Raw genomic sequence first — 16,591 nt, forward strand, 5'->3', positions numbered from 1 at the left:
TGCTGTGACTTGACTGAATTTGAAATGAAGGAAATACAAAGAAATACACCTCATCAGTTCAGTAGGTATAAGAAACATCAGTGAACAGCAGACTCAACCCATTTCTCAACCCATTTGAGATCAACAGTCTTTGGAAGACAAGGAGGAGGGAGTTTAAAATTACGACAGCAAAATAAAATAATAGTAACAATAATGAGGTAAACTCCCTTAAAAAGGCCAAATAGGCTGAGATGTCAGGAAAGAGTTTGATTGTACCTGACACCCAAATGTTTCTGTAACCAGAGTTCAGCAAGCTGCATGGTAGAGGCAAATGTACTTGCTTTGGACCCTAAGCACATTTTATATTGTTTTGGATCTAAATTGGGGTCACACTGAACTGGATGAAAAATATGGACAACTCCTACTTCTTGACTTCTGAAAGCCTTCAAGCCAGATGTTACCACTTTAGTAAAGAGGTCTACATCCTCAAGTCCCCAGCCTTGAATTGAGGTATCAAATCCACCAGCAGCAAGTAGATCACTTTTGTATATACATGTAATTCCAAATCCATACTCCCTCCAAAATCCAGTTCTTTTTGTGAAAACAAAACTACTGTCAGCTGGAGGGTTGCCTCCATATATTAGTTTTGGATCATACTGGCTAAAGATGATAGGGTAGTAAGCCTGTTCTCCCTGAATGGTGTTATCTCTGCATCGCTGGAGAAAGTCTGGTGTGAATACTAGATCAACATCACAGAACAGCAGCAGAGTGCCATTGTCAAACCGAGATGAGGCCATTTCAAGACCTAAACCTCTAGAAAACTGTCCTGCCATAGGAATCAGTGTCATATCTGCCTTAGGATACCTAATGCTGTATTCTTTCATTAGCTCTATGTGTTTGTTGGAGTCTTGGCCTGATACAGCATTGAAGAGAATTATTGCCAGCTTTACATTCTGCCTGGGAATCAGACAAGTCTTCTCAAAGTTGTCCATAAATCTTGAGAAAACGTCAAATCTGCCTGTGAGAGGGACAAGAATATGTATTTTCTTGTCATTGTGTCCCCCAGTGTCTTTGGTACCTTGGAACAATGAGGGGAAAATCTTTAAAGAATTTGAAAGAAAAGGGAAAGATTTGGTGTCAGTTTTGGTGTCCTCCAGCAGGCTTCTTACATCCAGCTCCTCTGTCTCTTTGAAAAAAGGTTTGCTAAATAGTTGCTGAAGGTAAGCATGGCGTCTCACTGGAACTGTAACCTTCCTTCCTTTATGCCTTTTGTACAAAAGCAGTAAATCCAGGATGTACTCCACTCCATGCAGAGGGTCCACCCTGCGATAGCCATACTGTATTTCTTTGAAATCAATCAGCCTTCCTCTGGATCTAGAGTTCTCGTTTATCATTTCCATGACCTGCATCACAGTGTCATCCAGTGCAGCTCGTAGGACACTGCTCAGGCTCTGCCGGGGTGGTTGGTTCTCCACTATTGAGTAAAGAAATTTTCCTGTCAGGAACTCCCACTCAATGACTTCATCCCTTTCACGAGGCTGGAAATGATTGAAAGACGGCAGCACTCCCAGTTGCTGATCTTCCTTATTGATTTCACTGTTACTCAGCTTGCTCATCAGGGCACTTTCTCTGTGAAGCTGGATGGTCCGATAGCGCAGTTCAGAAATTTTGCGACTCAGTATGTAATTGTGGAGCCGGTATTGGTAGGCTGGTCTTTTGTTTGGATGAAGTGTTATGGCTGCGTGAATTTTACTGTTGTGAAGATCTTGAATGTAACCCTTGCGATTGTGTTCATAGTTTTCATGGAAGAGTTGCTGCATCTACAGAGAAAGAAAAGAAAAAAGACATTAAGTGAAAGTGCTTCTATCCACAAAAGGATTCACACTGGGACTGTTGAACATTACAAATTCTTATAGCTGATGGGTATTTCTGGGTACAGAACTATAAAGTATGCAGTAGGAATTATTTACACTACTCTGATCTCAGTTTCAGTACTGTTCACTGTAAGCAAATATTGTCCTCTAACTAAACAGAAGGGCAGACATCTTAGGTTTAACTTTACTTTGTCTAACTGCAAAACTAAAAGAAATATTTAACCAAAGTTCTCTAGGTAACATTTCTGAGTTCCTAGGGGCAGTCTGAATGCTACTATGCACAAAACAAGAAGTATTCACCTAGATCTAAATCCTTCTTAGGACAGATCCTTACTGAAAGGTTAACCAACACAACATGGTTTTTAAGAGGACCTTGGATTTATGTCTGTGGAGCACAAACCTGGTTGTATTTCCTACAGACATATAAAAATGGATAGTGCTACTTTAAATTCAAAAACTGGATGGGCTCATTTTTTTTCCATGAAGACAAAGAATTCCATGATTGAAATGTAGCCACTGGAATATGTATGTTGGCAGGGACACAGATGACAGAATCAACCAGGTTGGAAAATACCTCAGAGATCATCAAGTCCAACCTATTACCTAATACCTAACACCTCATGACAACTAAACCATGGCTCCAAGTGCCACATCCAATCTTTTTTTCAGCACCTCCAGGGACGGTGACTCCACCACCTCCCTTGGCAGTGTATTCCATGGCCAACTACTTTCTGTGAAGAACTTTCTCCTCACCTCGAGCCTAAACTTCCCCTGGCACTTCCCCTTGAGACTGTGTCCTCTTGTTCTGGCACTGGCCTGGGAGAAGAAACCAACCCCAACCCCCACCTGTCTACAACCTCCTTTCAGGTAGTTGTAGAGCAATAAGGTCTCCTCTGAGCCTCCTCTTCTCCAGGCTAAACAACCCCAGCTCCCTCAACCTCTCCTTATAGGGCTTGTGCTCAAGACCTCTCACCAGCTTCCTTGCCCTTCTCTGGACATGTTCAAGTATCTCAATGTCCTTCTTAAATTGAGGAGCCCAGAACTGGACACAATAGTCAAGGTGTGGTCTAACCAGTGTTGAGTACAGGGGCACAATGACTTCCCTGCTCCTGCTGGCCACACTATGTCTGATGCAGGCCAGGATGCCATTGCACCTTCTGGGCACACTGCTGGCTCATGTTCAGATGGCTGTCAATCACTACCCTCAGGTCCCTTTCCACCTGGCTGCTCTCCATCCACTCTGACCCCAGCCTGTAGAGCTGCATGGGGTTGTTGTGGCCAAAGTGCAGAATCCAGCACTTGGACTCTGTCCATCTGTCCAGCCTGTCAAGGTCCCTCCGCAGAGCCCTCCTACCCTCCAACAGATTGATACCTGTCCCCAACTTGGTGTTGTCTGCAAACTTACTAATGGTGGACTCTATCTCCTCATCTAGATCACCAATGAAGATATTAAACAGGATTGGGCCCAACACTGATCCCTGGGAATGACAAAGGATATCAATTAAGCTATAGATCCTGCTAGTATGACTCACTCTGAAAAATTTCTAATGTATTTCTGTGCCATTGTGGTATTATTAGGCTATGTCTTTAAAAATTTTTCACAGATCTTGAACAGAAAGTAGTAGAATGTCAATAAATCACTATTGGGTGTAAAAAGGAAAATAATAATAATTCTAAACAATCCCAATGGAGAGATATCTATCATAAGATTTAGTTCCCAAAACAATCTTTCTCTCTTCTTGCTTCGTTGGGCTGGGAGATACTAACTTTGTGCTTCGGCTGGCTTCTGCTTGATCTTGGCTGCATTGTTTTGACTAAGACTGAGTCCAGTTCTGGGCCCCTCAGTTCACGAAAGACAGGGAGCTACTTGAAAGAGTCCAGCACAGAGCCACAAGGGTGATTAAGGGAGTTGCTGGGGCTCTTTATCTTGGAAACTGAGAGATGACCTCATCAATGTTTATAAATATGTAAAGGGTGAGTCCCACGAGGATGGAGTCAGGCTTCTCTCAGTGGTGCCAAATGACAGGACAAGGGGCAATGGCTGGAAGTTGAGGCATAGGACGTTTCACATAAATATGAGGAAAATTTTTTTCTCTGGGAAGGTGATGGAGCATTGGAACAGACTGCCCAGGGAGGTTGTGGAGTCTCTGTCTCTGGACATATTCAAAACTCACCTGAATGCATTTCTGTGTAATCTAGTGTAGGTGATCCTGCTCTGGCAGGGGGGCTGGACTAGGGAGGGCTGGACTAGACGATCTTTCGCGCTTCCTTCCAGCCCCTGAAATTCTGTGATTCTGTGAAGTCTAATGTCTCTCTGCTCTTTCACTTGTCCCTTTTGTACAGGGGAGATAAGGGGGAGGCAGGGAAGGAGAAGCCCCTGGTCTTTGGGCAGGGGGGTCCTTGTGCTGTTCATTAATTGTAAATTCATGTAAATATTGTAAATACTGCATATTTTATACATATTCATTGCATTTCATTGTAGATTGTAGTTTTCCTCGTAAATACAGCTTTCATTTGCTTCCAACTGAGCTGGTCTGGCAAATTTAATGTTGGGGGGGGGAATTTTCAACCCTCCACAGCCATTAAAATACATTCTGCTTCCATCAAATTTGTAATTGTAATGTCTTCTAGATAGTGAAGAGAGAGATTTTATGGCTGAAGAACAGGCCTAGGATTGAAAGTATCTGGTCCTTATGCATTACTGTGTTTACAGCTAAGTGATAGACTCATAGAATCACCATGATTGGAAAGGATCTTTAAGATCATCAAGTCCAACTATAACCCCACCACCCAGACCACTGAACTATGTCCTGAAGCACCACATCTACATACTTCTTGAACACCTCCAGGGAAGGTGATTATACCACCTCCCTGGGCAGACTGTTCCAACATCTCACCACTTTCTCAGTAAAGAAGATTTTTCTAATATCCAGTCTAACCCTGCTCTCCCACTCCCTAGCCCAACCTAAGTCCATTCACTAGTCCTCTTGTCCAATCACTAGTTACTTGGGAGAAGAGACCAACACCAGTCTCACTACAACCTCCTTTCTACAATCTCCTTTCAGGTAGCTGTAGAGAGCAATAAGAACTCCCCTTAGCCTTCTCTTGTGTAGACTAAACAATCCCAGTACCTTCAGCCGCTTCCCATTTGATGTGCTCTCCAAACCCCTCACCAGCCCTGTTTTTCTTGTCTGGACATGATCCAGGCTCTCAATGTCTTATACTGTGGTGCCCAGAACTGAACACAGTACTTAAGCTGTGGCCTCAGCAGAGCCAACTACAGGAGCAGAGGGCACAATCACTTCTCTACTCCTGCTGGACACGCTGTTTTTGATATAGGCCCTGTATGCTGTTGGCCTTCTTGGCTACCTGGGCACACTGTTGGCTCATGTTCAGCTAGCTATCCCCCACCAGTCCCAAAACTGTTTCCATTGGACTGCTTTCCAGCAAGCATGAGCAAATCACAAAACCTTCCCTGACTCAGTTTCCTCCCTAAAAGAATACTTAGCTCATTATTAGTTTAATGTAATGAATATTCTTGAATAGACAGAGATATGGAGAAGCAAAATACTAACATCATAAATACATTTAAGACCCACCAGCCTTTGCTAAGCTAACACCAGAGAAACATTATTTCCCATGAGTAGCACATAAAATAGAGGCTGCTCTTTTTATCTGCAAACAGACTGGTCTGTAATTAATACATAAGGAAAATGTGTTAATTAGATAGAAAATGTTGTTCAAGGAGGTGTTGTAAGGTTGAGCTATAATCAGATATTGAGATGAGTACTGATGTTTGTCTTTTATACAGAGGAATAAAGAGAGGTGAGATCTGATGACACAATGTCTTAGACTCAAAACATTTAGCTCACTTCGACTCTTTCTAGAAAGAGAGAGGTTTTGCTACTAGAAGTAACTCTAAGCATAGGCCAATACATTTAGAGTAACTCCTAAAAAAGCTAGCAATGAAAATTACTTTAAATCCATCAGCATGCCCTTGTCATTGTCTAATGCTTAAACATTGTTGCATTTAGAAACACAGAATTTTAATACAAAATTTCCAGAAACTCCATCCCACCCCATTCAGACCCCAAATAACTGTTTGAACAAACATAGCTACTATTAGTCAGGTTAGCATTTTTGAGGCTGTAATTATGTAATGTAGAGAAAAGCAACAAGTTTTGAGAAATACCTTGAGCTGTCTCAAATACCTGTTTAATAAAACAGATATATGAGAGAGAGAGCATGAAAAAAAACCCATATATAGCTAAAAATTATTCAAATACTTCTTATTCACAGAACTTCTACCTAAGGCTGTCAGAGCACATTTGTTCTATCTCTGGAGGTGGTTATTTTGCTTGTTATGTAAGATCGGATGAACAGGGACATGAGGGTTGGGACTGTCACAGGGTACAGGAACCAACACAATCAGTTCAGAGTCAGCATTTAACCAGCAGTGCTAGCAATACTAGAATACAGGTTCCTTGAGGACAAGAGATGGACACTGGCAGGACAGGTGGAAAAGAGATTAAGGACTGAATTGCCTGGATATTTGCTTTGGGGAAGAATGATTTCCCCTTCTTTTTCTACAATTCACATTTTGAATAATGAAAAAAGATTAGCTGATCAATGAGATTTCCATCTCTCCAATTCTAAATCCCACTCCCTTCCTGTTACTGTTATTTAAACTTGTCCACTGAGTGCTCTGTAAAGGGATCACAGCTTTATATTCTCCACTTCTCTGGAAGAAGTCGAATGCATGATTTTCCTGTTTAGAATTTCACATTAAAATCCCCTTACAGGAAAACAAAGAAAATGTGTTACATTAAAAATGAAAGAAGGGGAAGCTATTTGTCTGCTGAATGGTACTGGTGTCCTTCCTTCCTCACTCTAACACTCTAATCTTTCCTAAGTCCTCTAATTAAAAAGAATCACTTGAAATTTTCTTCTTACACAATGAAGAATGACATTTGAGTATAATTGAAACAACCATTAAGTGCTGTTACAAATTCAGCTCATGGTACCTGAATTTTCATGGTAAGTTTTATTTAAAGTAGTATAATATATATAATCCAAAAGATTTCAAACAAATGACAAACTAAGAAACCAAATGCTGTCCTCCTATTGTGCAAATTTTTCTGTAACCCCTGACTTACTATAAGATCAGCTTCACAGTAGATTCATTAGCAGCACTCATTTAACAGGACTATTCTATTAACATAAATACTGCATTTTTATTACATTCCAATTTCAGATGCCTTGCTTTATTAGATATGCTCCAGTGAAATCAGAGCAAGAGGATGCACTCCATTATACTAATGATTTTGCTTTTGATAAGCAACAGATTAACAGCAGCAATAAAACAAACAACTCAGTAATACAGTATTATTAAACATATACCAAACTGTACTAATCAATTTTAAATTATGTTACTGAATGCTTTTAATAGATCTCAATACAGAGAAAACAGTTCTGAATGAATATGACACTGAAGCCATAAACTCTTCCTGAAGATAGTGGTTTTTAATCTTGGTGCTATGCAGAAATTTGTTTTCAATACTGACAGACAAAAATGTCATTTTACCACTCAAATTGTTAACATAGATGAAAGCAATTCAGTGTAATCCTAACATTGCTTGAAATATCCTAGGAGGGTGGTCAAGCCTAGGAGGCAAAGGGAAAAATGATTATGTTTCCTTGAGAGTGGACCTGTGCAAGGGCCTGAATTTGTCCATGAAGTCCTAAGTGATCTGGAAAAGAAGGTGATCTGGGAGGTGACAAGAATTACTGAAGATAAATTACAACTACTCAGCATGGTAAACATAAACCTGCCTGCAGCAGTTCTCCTGACTTTTAATGGCTAGGTAGTAAAGTGGCAGACTAAATTTTGTATAGACAAATGCAAAGCAGTGTGAAAAAAGCAATTCTAGCAGCTGTCTTCTGAACATTTCTTACAGCACAACACAAGAGCTGGCCAGGATTCATGCTTGCCTCTTTTCATGCCAACTCTAACTAGAAGCTGGCAAGAAATGTGAATTATCTAATCATGCTTTGAGGAACTCCGAACTGCAAGCACAAATAATAATAATAATAATAATAAAATTTAAAAAGAGAATAAACAAATTAGAACAAAGGCAATACTTTATTATTGTGGCAGAGAAATACAATACATAAGCACAACGTAATCTGCATTGCAAGCTCTGAAATCATTGTAATCTCTGTGATTCACTGATGTAATAAAAAAGGAAAGTTCCTATTACATATACACAAAAGCCCAAACCAACCTATTTTATTACTGCAAGACATATTAAAAGATTAATTGCAAATGGTGCTTCTTAAATTAACATACTCAGAGCATTAAGTACAAGTTTTCCATTTTTACTATGGGAGACATAGAACCTAATCTCCCATCCACTGTAGTACTTTGTAAGTCTACAGTAGTAGTAATCTCTTGCCCATTTCATCTAAAACTAGCTTGTAGTACATTTAGAAATAAGAACAGGAACTGTTATTCTTCCCGACCACACTGGGTGCCATTTGTTGTTCTTCCCTATTTGGGGGCCATTTGGTGATGAATGAAGGCACAAACCCTGTTGCTGTATAGCAAAGAGAGTCCAGAAATGCAAAGAGCAGAGAATCTCAGGAGTCCTCTCAGAAGTCCTTTATTGCTGCATTGTAGAATCCATAGCATGACAGAGCCTTAGAGTGTCCTGAACAGCAGAAGTCCCAGAAGCCCTTAACAGACAAAGCAGATAACAGAAGTCTCAAGCATATCCCTAGCAGCATCCCTACACCAAAGCCCTAGCCACAAGAAGTGGCTAACAGAAGGAGAAGACCCTAACAGCCATTTTTCGTTTGCTGTTGTAACAGCCATTCCCAACGTAAGTCCCTTACTGAAGCTCTAACTGAAGTGACTACTGCTCAGAGTGGCTTCTTTTTTATATACTCTTTGTTATCAATCCCTTAACCAGTAAAATCCAACCACATATATAAGCTAAAATCTTTTCCCAATAAGAGGTGCCAGTATGTCAAGGAGGTGGCTTCTGCAGCATATTCCAATCAAAGGGTGCCAAAGGGTGAGGATGCTGCTCTTAGCACACATGGAATGCTATTGCTTTGCTCTGTTGCAGCACGCTAAGGAACTGGTCAGCTAAGGAACTATGCACTCTGCATGCATCCAGCAGCTGCCCTCAGAACAGTGGCTGCAACAAGGGACCATTCCTGATTTTTTTTTTCACTCTGACCTTTAGAGTTTAGCTCTTCTCAACATAAAGATTTATCCACTATTTCCAGTGACTTCAAGGAGCATTTCATCCAAATGAGGAACGCATGTAAAATCTACTGTATTTGAGATGAACATCAGTAAGTTGAGTATTTTAATTGAAAGATGAATAAAAAGAAAAATAAAATTCAAGTAACTAAAGGCACATTAGGATGTTCTCAATTATGTGTATTATAACAAAATGTAGTACCAAGCTACGGGTGATCTTAAGTTTCTGGACAGGAGAACAGATTTCAGCAAATCATTTGGTATGGTGCTATGAGAAAAACCATCAGCCTGGAGAAGATAAAAATTAAGACTAGAAATCTGAAATGCATATAAGCAGGATAACAGTTTATCAATACACTAGTTACCTTGAAGGAAAGACATTACACAGTTTCTGAGGACGAACATCATACATAGTGACAGTGGCACAAAATGTGGTACCCTGCTCATGATGCCAACTTCAGGGCATCAGGATGAGAGAAGACACACCAGAAGAAGAGTCAGAAAGATTGGAAAAGCAGCACTGCAGAAACAGAGTTGTTACAAGAATACCACACACATATTTCTACACCAGTGGTTTTAAGAAGCAGATGAATAGAAGTTGACTTTTAAAACTGGAAATAACTGACAAGTAAGAAGAATGTAAGAATATTAGTAGACAGCAACATGACATGGAAAGATTATGAAACATTGGTGTGAATCCTCCTCAGAAAAGAAAAGCAAAATTTTGTGTTGCATCACTCAGAATCTTTCTGAAAAATACAGCAGACAATTTTACATGGTTCTGAATGTGCCTCTTTATCAAATGCATGGGACAGAATCAATGCAAAAGAGATTTGCCAAGACCAAAAGCACTCCCTGTGGGAAGAGGTTAACGCTATCTGGCTTGTTTAACCTTGCCACATGAAGGAATAGAATCATACTGTCTTTAAGTAAGTAAATAACAGACAGAGAATGAAAGCAAACTAGCCTTAGGTTTACTTGGTCAGGAAATTACAGGAGAATTTCTAACTGTCTTGAAGTAGGGTTCAGATTAGATTTTCAATTTTCAGATTATAAAATCAATATAGAAAGCTTGTGAGTAGTGGAAACAATGAATTGTGAAATCCATTGATTTTTTTCTTACTGATACGGTATTTGGATTTTAGTGAGGATTAATCACATGCTATTAATTGGCAGTAGTCAACCTTCTTACAAATAGACATTATATTGAAAACACCTAATGCTCTTTCTATTCACAGTCCTAGCCACTAGTAGCTCCTTATGTTTCCACTTAGCACAGCACCTAACAAAACAGCTTTGTACTTATAAAAATGATGACTGGTAATGTAGTAGCTTTGTAACACAACCATTTGTTCATAGTTTATAACGCATAGGAGTAACAATATTGAGAACCATTTTTGCCACAAAACCAGAAGGATTCACATTCCACCACTCAAATCACCTTAAGAGATTAAAACTTGCTACTATCTTTATATTATGTCCACCACTTTAGCATATGATGCACCTAGAAACAACGAGGAAAACTTGAATGTAATTATAATCCATTACTGATAGTAAAACATTGAAAAGCATATACTAATTCTTCCTAAAAAAATAAGCTTTAGCCAACAAGCCACAGAAGAAATCACTGAATACTATTGAGTCACACATCATTAACAGACACATGAAATAACTTAAGCCCTAGAAACAAGTCTTCCTGCTGACATTGTCCCCAGGATGAACAAAACTTGGTGTATTGACTATGGTATGTAGGGGTGAGTAAGCAAAACAAAGTGCACACCATAAATTCAATTAATCCAGTGTTCCAATTAATATCCAGTGTTTCCTCACTCAACAGAAAGGGATGTAACTTCCTATTTGCAAATTAGCTAAGTACGATAATATGTAGTGATTGAAATAAAAAAAGCTACTTTTTTAAAAAAGATTCTTTAAAAAGCAGAACTATGGATTTCAGTGTTTTCTTATTTAGATATACAGCATGAGATGGGTGTGAGGTGATTAATAACTGATAATTCACAATTTAAAAATATTTTTCCTAAGTTACATTTACTGTTTTAGAAACAGTAAAAATCAATCCTTTCAGATATTTTTTAAGTCATTAAGCTCCCTCATCATTAAAATAGTGTGCTCACTTGCATTATGATTGTCTACAAGTTAGCTATAATCAGTATTAACTACACTCTGTAAGAAACAAAAGGGTTTTTTCTGCACTTGTATTATTATTTACAGTATTCTATATTTTTAAAAAACACACTGCAAAATTTATTCACAAAAGTGATCCATAATCACTTACAGGAAAAGAAAAATAAATCTTCAGTGTGAATCACTAAAAGTTCCTAAAGGCTGACAAAAAACACTCATGAGCATTTAAAAAAAACAAACACTTTTTAATATGCAGTTGAGAAAAATGCCTGTTAACTTCAATACTTTGCTACCATCTTACCCTTAAGCATAGACCATTTCAGAAGGTATTTTACAAGCACAACAGAAACATAAAATTAACCCCCGAATTTTTCTGTTAGAAAAATTAAGAATAATTGATGTTTTATTGCCACAATGGAATTATTAAAATAAATAGAAGTTATAATTAACTTTATTACATAGAAGTGTGCAGGTATTTTTACTTCTTAATCTCTAACTGTCCCTTTCTCACCGAGTGAAAGATTTGGCCATCCATAAGCAAAAATATTAAAATATGTTGAATTATTAGCCTACAACACTTGCATCAGAAAAAAAAATCTTTAACATTCACATTTTCAGTAAGAAATATATTTATACTTTAGATTATGGAAAAAAAGGATGAAATTGTGATCTGATGGCTGATTGTCTTTTCATTTCAGTGTGTCTTATGAAATGAGCTAGTATGTTTCAGAATAAACTACTAAAACATGGAATTGTACATCTCTGTGTGACAAAGATCTGAAGAATGTAATTATTCTTGTAAGTGTATAAGTACCACTAAAGCTGATTCCCCATATACAAATCATACAGAAACTAGAAACAATTTTTCATTTGTTTGGGGTTTTTTTTTGTTTGTTTTTTTTTTTTACTATGTGTGTTGTATGACATTTGGACTTGCAACTTCACAGATTTACTGCAGAAAGAAGTTTTGCTGAACATTGTCCTTTTTGGTACACAGAATAAGGTAAGGAGCAAGTCCATCATTTTCACAAGAAGTTTGTTTTTTCATGGTCCTCTGTCTTATTGCAGAGAACTAGGAAATATTTTGTGGCTTGTGATATATGGTGTGGATGTCCTCTGGACCCCTGCACAGCAAGAAACTAGCACATTTGCCTATCATCATTGTCCATAATCTACAAGGAATGTATATTATCCTTTTCATTCTCATGTTTCCAGCAGGGTTCATGTATTTATATTCAGTTCATCCCTCTGACAAAAAAAAAAAAAAAAATCAACATGGACTTCCAAAGAAACCATCCAAATCTCAGCACTTAGCACACTCAACAATTTTTACTTTTTCCATGGATGTACTTAGCACAGTAAGAAGGCTGAAGCTCTCAACAGTGCTACCCCAGACAGTACTTTGTTCTATGATTGCATGATGGTGTACAGGAAAGTATTTCATAGATACTTCGCCAGAGCTGTAATGCACTTTTTAAAAACACAGCTGTAATGCATCTTTTCTGTTCTTCACTTGTACAGACCAATCTTTTCATAACATGTATTTGAAAGCCTTCATTCATCCTGTTTCATGTTAACCAGTTATGGCTGGGGCCAGTGATTACCAACTCGTAAACTGGCCCGAGGCCGTGCTGCCTGGCTGTGCTTCATGCCATGACTTCACTCCTATCATACAAGCTCACACAAGGACAGAGGTTCAGCACGTGATCTGCACTCCTGTCACATCTCCTGAGGAAGGAAAGCACCTTCCTCCAACCTCAGTCCTGCCACATACAATGTATGAAATCTCTACCACTGAATGAAGAATGTGAAGATTTCTTCTGTGTCTCAATTTGACAGTGAAGTATAAAAATTCAGTATTTCTGTAGCCTTTATCATTCAAGTACTCTAAGTGGGTAATCTTAACACTGTGGGAAAAAGTTTTCTATAGCAAGAAAAAGCACGTTTACCCCAGGAACAACACCATCTATAAACTCAGTGAGGCTCCTTTCTCATGAAAAACCTTTACACAGCAGTTATATTTGACAAGACAGGATTCTCCTTTCTTGAAGATGAATGTCTTTGCAAACTACAACAGTCTGACACAAAGAGTTCCCTGGTATTTATGACTTCCCTTAAAAAATAAATCTAACTGAGGACTTTGCATGCCTGTACCTTACTTTACCTGTTACTCACTACAGAAAAAGTATGTCTTGCACTGCCCTGAAGGAGCTCACAGTCTTCCTTAACTGATTTAATCATAAGCATCCTTAATTTTTGAGTAACTCAGCAATTCAAATGTTGAAGAAAACATTGTAAAAAAGCCACATAATTTCTGATTCATCTAAAAAAAAAAACAAAATCAAGATTCAGGGCTATAAACCTTGGGCTATAAATGCTGAGGTAAATTGCTTCAAAGCAGAAATGCTTCTCTCCCTCGCTAAGTCATGTTTCTGACAAATTAAAAGTTCTAAGTGCAAACAATTTGTGTTTAGTACTCACAGTATATTTATCGTTATAGCCTGGAAAAAGGAAGTGCTTTGAGGTATTACTTATCAGTACAGTCAGTTTGGGACTCAAAAGGGTTTTTTCTATCTTGTTTGATTGAGGTTTAAGAATATTTATTGTTTAAAGCTAAAATTTAATGCTAAAATGAAAGAAAAAAAATATTTCTAAGCTCTTTTTGTTGCTTTTTACCCTCAGTTTTATGTAACATTTTGTACAATCCACTTTGAGACAAAAGACAGAAACCCCAAATGCCCTATACTCCCCAAGGTCCACACATATTTGGAAACAGTATTAAACCTTTCAACAAATGTTACAAGAAACAACAGGAAAATCTTTACTGTAACTAGGACTTATCAATGCAAGTCATGTATCAAAAAAAGTTCTTAAATTTTAAGTCTAGCAGCACAATTATTTATTAATAGCTAACTGACATGAACTGTCTTTGCTCAGTAATACATCTTCTGCCCCATCAATTTGTCACATCCAAACACTACTTTTCTGCAAAAAATGCATGTTTTGGCAACTTGTTAAATAATGTTAATCCAGTGCACTCTGGTGCAACTTTGATCTTCAGTCTTGAAGGTGATTTTGCTTGAAGAGCAAGGGATTGGACCAGATGATCTTCAAGACCTCTTTAATTTATTCTATGAACCTACAGTTCTATATTAGTGATTATTCCTATATTATTAAACATAATTTGAAGAGGATCATGATGGCAGAAATTTCTACTGTATTGTCAGTATTAGAAAATCTACACCTGGCATCCACCAAAAGTTTTTTTCACAAAAATAAAAGCTTTGGGATACTGGAAACACTATGATTCAGAGTATTTTTATCTTGTTAAGACATGCCTATGTTTTACAGCACACATAGCCCAATTCAAAATTTTTTAGAGAAACTCAGACTTAAGAGGCATTACTTCCTCTATTCATTTATCATTTTTTCCCCTTTATCTTAGTCACAGTTTATTTTTTTCATGAACCTCTTTTCTTGGAAATGTCTTTCTCCTTTAAAGACTTCTGGAAAGTATTTGGACATACAAAAAAAAAAAAATCATTCTTTTGTGCTTAGTTGACCCACTGTCATTTAATCAGTTATCTAAGCTTTTTTCCCCCTTGTTTTTTATTGTACCCTTGTTTAATTTTTTTTGGTCTTTCCCAGTAAATCTCAAACTAAATACTTTATACAGGGCTGCAATTACGTATCAGGAGCCCCATGAGAAGAGTACTACAACATTCCTGAAGATCATAGAATCATAGAATCAAGAATGTTGGAAGAGACCTCAAAGATCATCGAGTTCAACCTGTCACCCTACACCTCATGACTATCTAAACCATGGCACCAAGTGCCACGTCCAATCCCCTCTTGAACACCTCCAGGGATGGGGACTCCACCACCTCCCTGGGCAGCCCATTCCAATGGCCCGCCACTCTCTCTGTGAAGAACTTTCTCCTCACCTCCAGCCTAAACCTCCCCTGGCGCAGCTTGAGACTGTGTCCTCTTGTTCTGGTGCTGGTTGCCTGGGAGAAGAGACCAAACCCCTCCTGGCTACAACCTCCCTTCAGGTAGTTGTAGACAGCAATGAGGTCTCCCCTGAGCCTCCTCTTCTCCAGGCTAAACAGTCCCAGCTCCCTCAGCCTCTCCTTGTAGGGCTTGTGCTCAAGACCTCTCACCAGCCTCGTTGCCCTTCTCTGGACATGCTCCAGCAATTCAACATCTTTCCTAAACTGAGGGGCCCAGAACTGGACACAGTACTCAAGGTGTGGCCTAACCAGTGCTGTGTACAGGGCTACAATGACCTCCCTGCTCCTGCTGGCCACACTATGTCTGATGCAGGCCAGGATGGCATTGCCCTTCTTGGCCACCTGGGCATGCTGCTGCCTCATGCTCAGCTGGCTGTCGACCAGTACCCCCAGATCCCTTTCTGCCTGGCTGCTCTCCAGCCACTCCAACCCCAGCCTGTAGCTCTGCATGGGGTTGTTGTGGCCAAAGTGGAGAACCCGGCACTTGGACTTGCTAAATGCCATCCTGTTGGACTCTGCCCATCTGTCCAGCCTGTCAAGGTCCCTCTGCAGAGCCCTCCTACCCTCCAACAGGTCAACACCTGCTCCCAACTTGGTGTTGTATGCAAACTTACTAATGGTGGACTGTATGTCCCTGTCCAGATCATCAAGAAAGATATTGAACAGGATGGGGCCCAGCACTGATCCCTTGGGGACACCACTAGTGACTGGCTGCCAGCTGGCAGTGGCACCATTCACCACCACTCTCTGGGCTCGGCCCTCCAGCCAGTTCCTAACCCAGCACAGAGTGCTCCTGTCCAAGCCACAGGCTGCCAGCTTGGCCAGGAGTTTGCTGTGGGGGACGGTGTCAAAGGCCTTGCTGAAGTCCAGGTAGACTACATCCACAGCCTTTCCTACGTCCACCAGGCTGGTCACCTGCTCATAGAAGGAGATCAGGTTGGTGAGGCAGGACCTGCCCTTCCTAAATCCATGTTGGCTGGGCCTGATTCCTTGGCCACCCTTCAGGTGCGCAGTGATTGCCCCCAAGACAATCTGCTCCATGATTTTCCCTGGCACTGAGGTCAGGCTGACAGGCCTGTAGTTCCCAGGTTCTTCTGTCCGTCCCTTCTTGTGGATGGGCGTCACATTGGCCAGTTTCCAGTCTTCTGGGACCTTTCCAGTGAGCCAGGACTGGTGGAAAATGATGGAGAGAGGCTTGGCCAGCTCATCTGCCAGCTCTTTCAGCACCCTAGGATGAATCCTATCAGGTCCCATGGACTTGTGAATATCCAAGTGACTCAACAAGTTTCGAACTAATTCCACATGGATTTCAGGAG

The 16,591-nt window shown here is 39.6% G+C and overlaps 1 protein-coding gene across 1 annotated transcript in view; it reads right to left on the reverse strand.

Moving 5' to 3' along the window:
- Positions 1-233: 233 nt before the first annotated feature.
- CHSY3 (chondroitin sulfate synthase 3) overlaps positions 234-16,591 on the reverse strand; it is a 154,515-nt gene continuing 138,157 nt past the window's right edge. Inside the window, exon 3 of the mRNA XM_054398056.1 lies at positions 234-1,799. Within this exon, the coding sequence (XP_054254031.1) occupies positions 234-1,799 (1,566 nt within the window). The remainder of the gene's footprint in view (positions 1,800-16,591) is intronic.

The sequence above is a fragment of the Indicator indicator genome, chromosome Z (assembly GCF_027791375.1).
Source record: "Indicator indicator isolate 239-I01 chromosome Z, UM_Iind_1.1, whole genome shotgun sequence".
Lineage (NCBI taxonomy): Eukaryota > Metazoa > Chordata > Aves > Piciformes > Indicatoridae > Indicator > Indicator indicator.